The sequence below is a fragment of the Berghia stephanieae genome, chromosome 15 (genome assembly GCF_034508935.2).
Source record: "Berghia stephanieae isolate SIO BIC M18660-M18661 chromosome 15, UCSD_Bste_1.3, whole genome shotgun sequence".
In the NCBI taxonomy this organism is placed as follows: domain Eukaryota; kingdom Metazoa; phylum Mollusca; class Gastropoda; order Nudibranchia; family Aeolidiidae; genus Berghia; species Berghia stephanieae.
This window is the reverse complement of record NC_088374.1, coordinates 11,275,059-11,286,091: the sequence shown is the minus strand read 5'-3', so window position 1 is coordinate 11,286,091 and position 11,033 is coordinate 11,275,059. Positions and strand designations below refer to the sequence as shown.

At 36.6% G+C, this 11,033-nt stretch overlaps 1 protein-coding gene across 2 annotated transcripts in view; it reads right to left on the bottom strand.

Annotated features, from left to right (window-relative positions):
• Positions 1-332: 332 nt before the first annotated feature.
• The window catches only part of LOC144960566 (atrial natriuretic peptide receptor 1-like), a 262,243-nt gene continuing 251,542 nt past the window's right edge, over positions 333-11,033 (bottom strand). For both annotated transcript variants that reach the window (XM_078893777.1, XM_078893778.1), the window contains 5 exons: positions 10,127-10,195; positions 8,483-8,657; positions 5,840-5,938; positions 4,883-4,974; positions 333-4,337 (listed from right to left, as the gene is read on the bottom strand). In XM_078893777.1, the coding sequence (XP_078749903.1) occupies positions 4,227-4,337; positions 4,883-4,974; positions 5,840-5,938; positions 8,483-8,657; positions 10,127-10,195 (546 nt within the window). In that variant the 3' untranslated portion in view covers positions 333-4,226. The remainder of the gene's footprint in view (positions 4,338-4,882; positions 4,975-5,839; positions 5,939-8,482; positions 8,658-10,126; positions 10,196-11,033) is intronic.

Genomic DNA, 11,033 nt, shown 5'->3' with positions numbered 1-11,033 from the left:
TAGTAGTAGTAGTAGTAGTAGTAGTAGTAGTAGTAGTAGTAGTAGTAGTAGAGTAGTAGTAAGTAGTAGTGTAGTAGTAGTATAGTAGTAAGAGAGTAGTAGTAGTAGTAGTAGTTGTAGTAGTAGTAAGTAGCAGTTGTAGAGTAGTATGTAGTATAGTAGTAGTAGTAGTAGTAGTAGTAGTAGTAGTAGTAGTAGTAGTAGAGTAGTAGAGTAGTAAGTAGTAGTAGTAGTAGTAGTAGTAGTAGTAGTAGTAGTAGTAGTAGTAGTAGTAGTAGTAGAGTTAGTAGTAGTAGTAGTAGTAGTAGTAGTAGTAGTAGTAGTAAGTAGTAGTAGTAGTAGTAGTTAGTAGTAGTAGTAGTAGTAGTAGTAGTAGTAGTAGTAGTAGTAGTAGTAGTAGTGTAGTAGTAGTAGTAGTAAGTAGTAGTAGTAGTAGTAGTAGTAGAGTAGTAGTATAGTAGTAGTAGTAGTAGTAGTAGTAGTAGTAGTAGTAGTAGTAGTAGTAGTAAGTAAGTAGTAGTAGGTAGTAGTAGTAGTAGTATAGTAGTAGTAGTAGTAGTAGTAGTAGTAGTAGTAGTAGTAGTAGTAGTAGTAGTAGTAGTATAGTAGTAGTATAGTAGTAAGTAGTAGTAGTAGTATAGTAGTAGTAGTAGTAGTAGTATAGTAGTAGTAGTAGTAGTAGTAGTAGTAGTAGTAGTAGTAGTAGTGTAGTAGTAATAGTAGTAGTAATAGTAGTAGTAATAGTAGTAGTAATAGTAGTAGTAGTAGTCGTAGTAGTAGTAGTAGTAGTATAGTAGTAGTAGTAGTAGTAGTAGTGGTAGTCGTAGTCGTCGTAGTAGTAGTAGTAGTAGTAGTAGTAGTAGTAGTAGTAGTAGTAGTAGTAGTAGTAGTAGTAGTAGTAGTCACAGCAATTATAGAATAAGTAGTAGAACAGCAGCAACAATGGCCAGATCAGTCAGTGCTAACAGCAGTCATTGATAAGCAGCATGAAATTCATCAATCAGAGATAGCATTATAAACCTGATAACGATTTGGGCAAACGCAGTCATACGCGAATAACTGATTGACAAATTATTTATAGTGTCAAAAGCAGCATGACAATCATTATATTTTATTAGAGTTTAATATTTCACTACTTACTAAGCATTATGATACAGATTTGAAAAATTAAATAAATGAAAATGGAATATTATATATCACAAAAAATCACGAGTGCTTTGATATGAGACATGTTGAATTAATTAATAAATTGGATTTTTAATAATTAACATCATCACAATCATCAGTTAGATTAATGGTAAAATAAACTACATTATTTACAAATCGTACAAGGATAGACTCCACACACGATTACTTCCATCCTCTGGAGATCGCAATATCTGGGCCTACTGCCTCGATCTGGTTTTGCGAGAGGGTTTAGAATAACAATATGGCGGAAAATGTAAATTAATTTAAAGCTTGAAAAAATAATTTATTTTTTTTCTTCTTACAAGTAAGAGAGAAAAAAAATACAACAAACAAATAACAACAAAAACAAACAACCAAAAAAATCCCCCAAAAAACAAATAAACTCCCCCCCCCCCCAACAAAACAAGAACATCATTTTTTACGCCCCCCCCCCCCCCCAATAAAAAACAAATACAAAACAAACTCTTATTTTTTTCTTCTCTGTCAATCAAGAAAAATATACCGGTTCCATAATTTCTTACACAATATCTTTAATTTTCAGCTTCCTTTTCACCCTTCTGAAAAAAAAAAAAGAAAGAAAAATAGAAGAAAAAAAAACAAACAAAAAACAAAAAACCCCCCACAAAAAAACAAAACAAAACAAAACAATGCAGAATCATCGCGTAAAATCATGTTTATCCCCATACTTGATCAATAAACATAAACAAAACGTAGTAGTTTCGAATGAGGTTTGCAACCCCTTTTAAGTGCGTACATGAGCGTATAAAGTCAAGCATTGAGATCCACACACACGATTGAATGGTTAGTTCAATCAATCATAGATCGAAATCAAAGGTAAATACGGTGAAAACAAATTGAGTAAATAGATAGTGTAGGATTTGAATCAAAACAGTGACCGATCGTCTCAAACTGGTATTACATAGGCGTAAATTAGGCGTTAACTCTCTCCTTACCGGCCACTTTCCAGATTTTCCTCAAAACTTCACACCCAACCTATACAAAAATAGATTTATTTCACGCAAACACAAAAGCTGTTAGTTCTTGCTATAAATATTTCGTTATGTGAAACGAGCTCTTCAACACAGTGTTACATGATATACTTTAACTAAAGCAAACATTTTTGTTCAAATATTATGATGTACAAAAGAAAATGGAATGAGAAAATGTTGACTGCATCGTGACGAATGTGACGATTTTACTATGGGTGATAAGGAGGGGGTTAAAAAATCAATTTTAGTAGTAAATGTAAGATGTTAAATGTGGGTTAAATCTCAGTGATTTGTTAAGATTATGTCAATTCGGTATTTCTGATTATTTTAATTTAAGATCAATTTTCTAGCACTTGGTTTATGTCGACAATATACAAGATTGAGCTGAAGGTCCACAAATGTGACACACCCTCCCAAACCGGTACTATATTGGAGTGGTTAAGACTTAAAAGAAGCGATTTTATTGTTAAAAAATAAATATTTTGTTAATTTTATTAACTCTCCTTACCAGCCATTTTCAGGATTTCCCCCAAACCTTCATATTCATCTTATACAAATATCGATTATTTTATCACTCAAACACAAAAGCAGAAAGTTCTTGCCATAAATAATTTCATTAGCCAAACATGCTCTACAACACACCGTACATTTTCTTGAATAAGAAAAATGTGTTGGTTGTATCGTAACGAATGTGATGATTTTCCTATAGTTGGTAAGGAGAGGGTTAAACTTAATGAAGACAATGGACACGATTAATTAAAATTACAAAATGTTTAAGTCTTAAATTTCTGGTCAGTTTGACTTGAATTCAACCTACTTTTTGTCACCTAGTTGACACCGACATAACACCGTTTAGAGACGATTGTCACAAATCGCCATAGCTGCAAATGCCATTTCATGATTTATCCCAAAAACATTTAAAAACGATCACAGAGATTCAAAATGTTTATATATTTATATATATATATCAACTCATCATAATTATAGTTTAATATGATATGTAAACATTTTCTGTATTGGTTATACAGAGTGCAATAAAATAAATTGTTTGTGAATTTCATTGACATTTCATTTTTATAGAAATAATATGACGATATGTTACAAGATAAACAATTATTATTATTTCTTTCTTCTTTCTTTTACACCCTGGTCGAATTCATTGGATACTTCGCATAATAACAACAGCGACACAAATCGTAGCCATTGATAACAAAATATAGCCTGGCACTAGAACAGGGGGGCAGTGTGGCTCAGCGGTACGGTCTTTGCTTCCTACCCAAAAGGGTACCCAGTTCGATCACCCGGCGCTGCGCTGTGTGGCCTTGAGCAAGTCACCACCTCGCCCTAGCTCAATTTGCGGCTGACCCCTGGGTCATTTTAGTCTTATCTTGGAATAGACCCTAGAGACAAATTTACCCCCTGGAATGAATAAAGGGAATTTTATTTTATTTTATTAACCCTCTAGGACTTTTAGTTTGACGTCATATTTTTAGATTTGTATGCCGCGCCTTGTGAGTTGTCGTTAGTAGAGCTCAAGGAAACAAGTGATTTATTCCATTGGTTGAACTATTGAATACAACTGACGATTTGATTTCTTTCGCGGCCAAAGACTTGTCTTTTGACGTCATTTTTTTGGAGTCAGTGTCAGGCTATCTATACGTTAACGATGGCTACGCACTAATCCACCAGTGACGTCCACACACACCAATATCATGAGTAATTACAACTATATTAACAGTATCACACGATAGGCGGGCTGTCTTATTGAGCTTACATTAGACATTGTTCATTTCATAAAGAACTTTGAAAAAAGTTAGCAATTGGGTTGGAATAAAAAATGAAATAATAATTAAATAACGAGAAAATCTAAAATAAATGATTAAAATTATTATCAATTCTTCATAATTATGATAATATATACACCAAAAAAAAAAAAAAAAAATCAGTCATGTAACGTTATTATTTTTTAAAAATTGGTAAATTGAAAAGAAAGAAAAATCAAGATCAAAGGTCGTTGGGTCAGAGTTTAAAGTTCAAAAGTCATCATCATCATGCTGTTGTTGTGGAATTAGTCGATGGTTCATTGAATCCTTGCTGGCGAATGTTATACGGGGATTTTTCTTCTCCTAAAAGCCAGTACGTCGTTACACTGCCTTTGCCCTGAGAATGAGTTTTAAACATTTCTCATATTTAATATTATTCAAAATATTTCCGATTTATAGAAAAAAAAAAAAAAAGATAAAAGACAGCAGAGAATGAATCATTTTTATAGAGCGTGTCCAAGGATTTACCATATTTATTCTGTGTACTTTATAATGATTCATTTATCTACTCAGCAGAGCATATTATGAAGCCAATAGGTTTCAACAGTCATGACGTTACTTCCCTCGTAATGACGCATAGTAACTTAGTAACTGGTTCTAAACTATCGGAACAATGGCGGACGTCCTTATGAAATACTTCTCCGACGAGCATAAAAGTGTATCCAGAGGAGAAAAACATTATAAATATGATCATGTTTTGACTTTTATACATTCTGATCACATAACACGTGAAAAAGTTCTAGCCAGCATGAAGAATATTATAAAGAGTGCCGATTTCTTTTGTTTAGAACCATGCTGCTGGTTGCTGGGCGGATGTGACATCAGACTATTGAATCACATTGCAAATAATAATGTTTAAAAAATCTGCAGAGTATTTCCTACCTTCATTTCTACAGCTCCTCTCATCTCCAGTTGGAATGTCCCAAAAGTATCCAGGATTTCTTTGGTGAAAGGACTCACGTGGATTCTCAAGGCTGTCAGGGAAATAGGAAATCATTTTCGTTGAAGTTCAAATAATGGAAAAAAAAATAAATAGAAGAAAAAATAAAGAAAGAAAAAAACAAACAAACAAACAAACAAACCAAAAAAAACAACAAAACAACAACAAGCAAACAAACACAGAACGTTTCGGGCTCAAAATCTTCCTTCAGCCAACAACAACCAAACTACAAAAAAAAAAAACCCTCAAAAAACCCAACAAAAAAACAAAACAAAAACAAAACAATGAAAACATGAATACATTACCTAGTTAAAAACCCGATCGACGGCAGACAAAATAATTGGCATGCGATAATAATACTAACAATTTTAAAAAGTAGCAAAAATCTAGGATTCAGTGAATCGTAGATGAAGGGAGATTATAGCCAAGTCACCCTATTCAGCCTCCGAAAAGGACACAATAGACTAAGAGGACATATGTTTACAAAGCTAGGTATTGGAACAACCCCTTATTGCCCATGTGGAACCGACCATGAAACCACTTGACATGTGCTTATGGATTGCCCATTATACAACGTGCAACGTTCGAACCACTGGGTCACCCCTACAACACTCAACACAAAGCTCTATGGTGAGGCTGAGGACCTAAAGCGGACTTCATAGCAGATATCGGACTGCAGCCATAGATGTCCATCAGAGGAACGAAGAAGAAGAAGAAGAAGAAGAAGAAGAAGAAGAAGAAGAAGAAGAAGAAGAAGAAGAAGAAGAAGAAGAAGAAGAAGAAGAAGAAGGAGAAGAAGAAGAAGAAGAAGAAGATATCAAGATCTTGGAATGTAACCAAAGACCCAAAAAAGAATCGTTTGTTTGGTGACCTAAGGCCGTGGCGAGTCCAAGACTTACCGTGCCCATTCGATTCCATCCTACTAGAAGTGTTCACGGTGTCACCAAAGAGACAATACCTGGGCATCTTCAGCCCTACCACACCGGCACACACAGGACCTGAGGATAGATTTAGATTACATGTAGAACAGTAGTAGTATCGAATGGCTACACCTCTATTTTGAATCTTTTAATCCATTCTTCAAATTCCTTTCCTGCCTTATAGGCTGTCTCGTAGCCTCCTGATAGGCTTGTCACTGGGCAGTGGATGACGATGTGGTCCATTGTCTCAGGGCCTCCTTGGCAATGACGGCATGCGTCTGATTCTCTCAGATTCCATCTATGCATGTTAGCTGCGGTTCTGCCATGTCCTGTCAGAATGCGGTTGGAGGTGACCCAGCATTTTCGGCTATTGCAGAGAAAGCCAGGTGTTCTTTCTGTTGGGTCGGGTATGATGTCGACATGTATAATAATATAGCGTATTCACTCTCTCCTTACCAAGCATTTTCTGTATTTTCCCAAAATGGCAGGCATACACAGCAGAGAAATTGATTATTTAAACTCAACAAAAAAGCCCCCTACAAAACTTTCTTCTTCCTCTTCAAGTACCAAGTCTGTGCCAGACATGGGTGATCATGGTACGCCGTTCATCTCTCTGATCAGATAACCTCAGAAAACTAATATTACTCTTCTCTTTCTTTGTCACCAAGCTGTTCAAACTATTCAAATATGTATTTCTTGGTCTACCTTTACTCTATTTACCTTCCATCTTTCCTGTGAGAACAAGATGTTCAATTCATTGATGTCGATTCAGGTGTCGACGTAAAAGACAAATGCAATTTTTAGAGCACCTAAATCGACAAACAACTTTATGGTCTTTAATTGAACAAAGATCTTTCTTTAAAGTTTGTGATGTACAAAATAAATCTGAAAAAGAAAGAATCTGTATATTGTGTGGTGACAAATGTGACGATTTTGCTATAGCTGGGAGGGAGAGGGTTACTTATATAAATCATTATTATCTCAAAAACAGAGAGACACCGACAATCTTTTCTGTCGTCCAGTATTAGGCTTTATAACAACAAGCAATAATCATTTTATATAATTATTTTCACATTTTTACTTCCAAATAATGTAAATAGTAAATTATTAATTTATTTGTTTTGCGATCTTTTCAATGTTCAATTTATAGTGATGATTTTAACTATTTTACAGTGTTGAAATTATCCATATATAAATCACAAAACCGCTCCTTATTTATATATACATCACATTTCCATTTTCTATTTATCTTACTGTGTAAATTATAACACGTCTGTCCAAAATTTTCTTCTTGGGATGCAATAACGTATAAATATTATTATTAATATCATCATCATCATCATCATCATCATCATCATCATCATCATCATCATCATCATCATCATCATCGTCGTCGTCGTCGTCATCATCATCGTCATCATCATCATCATCATCATCATCATCATCATCATCATTATTATTATTATTATTATTATTATTATTATTATTATTATTATTATTATTATTATTATTATTATTATTATTATTATTATTATTATTGTTATTGTTTTTGTTGTAAGTATTACCATTGTTGCATTTTTGTGTGGTATCGTTTTCTTTTCTTTTTGCTTTTCCTCCCCCCCCCCCTCCCCACTTTCACGTATGTTGTCATCAATTTGTATGAATTACTGGCCCGAAAGCCTAAGATTGAATAAACGTTGAAAATTTGAAACGTAGTAGTGGACAATACTTTGCGTTCAGTGGCGTGGCATGCTTACAGTATAAGGTGGTGCCAGAATCAGAGGTCAATGACTTAAAACATGCCATTTTCGTAAAAACAAAAGAAAGAAACAAATATGCAGAAAAGACTTACTCAAATAAGCAAGGGGTGGTATTTACTATTTCTCAGTTTTTTTTATTTTAATGCTATAATCCATTTTTAAAAGACGGATGCGGTGCCAGGCACCAAATCAACCAGTATAGCCACGCCCCTGTTTGCGTTGGTTTGACAGTATGTATTTCCATTAGGACAAAGTAGTCGTTCAGAGCCATTAGGCCCATGGAGCCGGAGTTTATCCCCCGGTTCTATAGTGTGAAACAGACGATAGCGATTGCTTGCTATCCCTGGATAGGACGCTAGTCTGTCGCAGAGTACTTCCCACCAAATCTAATATAATAGACTCAGCTACTTATTCATTCACTGCTGGGTGGACAGAGGGAGGGATCAGAAAAAAACAATCTACAACAATAGGCCCGTGTTGCTTGCTAACCTTTGGATAGGACGTCAGTCTATCGCAAAGCACTTTCCGCCAAATCTTATATTAATAGACTCAGCTACCTATTTCATTCACTGCTGGGTAGACATGGGGAGGGAGGTGTGGGGGAGGGGGTAAAAAAAATACAACAGTGAGCCCATACTGCTTGCTGTCCTTTAGATGGGACGCTAGTCTATCGCAAAGTACTTTCCGCGCGCCAAATCTTATATTTATAGACTCAGCTACCCATTCACTGGTGGGCGGACAGGGAGGGTGTCAGAAAAAAAAATTCTACAACAACGAGCCCATAACACTTTGGGGCTATCAGACAGACCTGCAAATAAGTAGACGTCGGCCACGAGGGGAGCGATGTCAACCAACTACTTACCCGAATGCATTCCTATTCGTAGCTTGAGCTGGTCGTTGGGCCGATGTCGAATCTTAAACCGGAAGACGTTGTCCAGGAGACACAAGGACATCCGGGCGATTTCCCTGGCGTGGAGATTTCCGTTCTTCAGCGGAAGTCCCGACACGACCATGTAGGCATCCCCGATGGTTTCCACCTGGTGGAAGGATACAAAAACAAAAACAAAAACAAAAACAAAACAAAAAAGATAAATAAGCTGTTTTATTATGAAATAAATAACAACGTGAAATTGAATGTAAGCTTCAATTCAAATAAACGATAACAGATAATGTGGACGTTTCGGGTTTCCCCTTTATCAACAAAACAGGATGAATGAAACACTACAGACGAATGAGATAATGTGGTAGTGGCGTTCACCTAAATACCAAAACAAAAAATGAAAAAGAAATTCAAATCCAAAATGTTTACCTTCCAACTGACTATGTCATACACTGACACCAATGATAACGATCTGAAAAATTGGGTATAGATAGTATGCGCTTGGCAAAGAAGCTCATAACATTGCCATCCGGAAGTATAACGGACCAACACACAAAACTGTGTGTATCTATGAACGTTTATAGTCAGGTTAATACAGTTCAGTGAGCATTACTCATCATAAACGCGGATGGCAAAAAAAAAAAAAACAATAACAAAGACCTGAGTGACGTCATCTTCGAACTTTCTAAAAAACAGCGCAAGACGAAGCAAACAAGAAAACAAAAACAAAAACAAAAACAAAACAAAACAAAAACAAGATAAAGCAAAACAACCCAACAAAAACATCCCAAAAATTCAGTCTCCCTCGACTGGGGATCGAACCTCAGATCTTCTGATTACCGGTCATATAGTAATGAAGACTGATACTTATCAACCTCAAGGGAACCATGAAGAACATCAAGTATATTTCAAGACATCGACAGACTTGGCTGTTACGTAGAGAACTGAAGGACGAGTCAAGGTATGAACACGTGCAAGAATTTTGTTGATAGCATAAAAAACGCGGATTTTACAGGCATTTTTCGGTTAATTATGAAAGAGCCCTCGTAACTAGCGGCTGGTGCGGCAATGTAGTCTTTTGGTATGACACTTGCTTTAGGATCGGAAGGTCCTGGGTTCGAGCCAGTTGTCTACAAACAGGGAATGAGATTAGCGGAAGAGTAGCGTCCCTTGATTGGACGTCACCCATAGTCTGTGACGTCACCGGCGGAAAAGTTATTAGAGAGAGAACGTCATGTTGGTTGTGCGCATGCGTCTCTCGTCCGAGCGACAACATGACGTTCTCTCTATAATAACTTTTTCGCCGGTGACGTCACAGACTATGGGTGACGTCCAATCAAGGGACGCTACTCTTCCGCTAATCTCATTCCCTATAGTTGAGTCATTGGAAAAGGCTCTTTACTCACATTCTCTCACGGTACTCAGGTGTAAAATGAGTACCTGGCCGTAAACAGCGTTGTTTATGTCGAAATAAAATTGTAATGTCGCCCGCCTAACAGGCGTCATGTCTCGTTCTACAAGTTATGAGTTGCCGTTGGCCAGGGACCCTTTGTAAAGCGCTTTGAGCACGTTTAGTGGATATTGCGCTATATAAAAGCTCAAGTTTATATTTAACAAAAATCTTACCTTATACACATCAAAATTTTCCAAAATGGAGTCAAAGCAGGTGTAGAGGTCATTCAAAAGGTCAACCACCTAATGGAGAGAATGAGGAAAAAAAAGAGGAAATTATCGTGACTAAGATGTAAGTAAGAGAGAGAGAGAGAGAGAGAGAGAGAGAGAGAGAGAGAGAGAGAGAGAGAGAGAGAGAGAGAGAGAGAGAGAGACAGAGAGAGAGGGAGAGAGAGAGGGAGAAAGAGAGAGAGAGAGAGAGAGAGAGAGAGGGAGAAAGAGAGAGAGAGAGGAGAAAGAAAGAGAGAGAGAGAGAGAGAGAGAGAGAGAAGGGGGGGGGGGGGGGGCGAAGTGGCCGAGTGGTTAAGGCAATGTACTGTGACCCGGAAGGGGCCAGGTTCGAGCTCCGCTTCAGGCACTTTCGTTTTTTTTTCCTTTGGCAAGATTATTAACCCCCTCCCCCCCCCCCCCAATTTGTTCACTTTGGACAACATGGGTGATTCTTGTTCACATCAGACATCTTGTTTAATGAATTATCTATATTCCTTCGTGGAATGCCTAGGCGATGGGATCTTATGATGTCGTGACGGAAGGGCATGATTAAATTTAAAAAGTTAAATAATGTTACAGGGGAATGTTTTGTGTTTGTTTTTTAAAGGGTTTTGCGGCGCTTGCAACATATTTATGTCATTTCAGCTTCAGTAAAATGGGAAAGTAAAAATATATTCTAGATTAACAATTATAAGCACACAAGAAAAGTAAGAAAAAGGGGGAAGGGTACAAATAGGGAATAGATTTAGATTCCAAGAGCACACTATCATTGTGCACAATTTGAGATCACCTAAAAGTCTCACCCAGACATAAGCACATGTGCCCACAAAGAGGAATACACTGACATATTTACAAATCACATAAAATATGT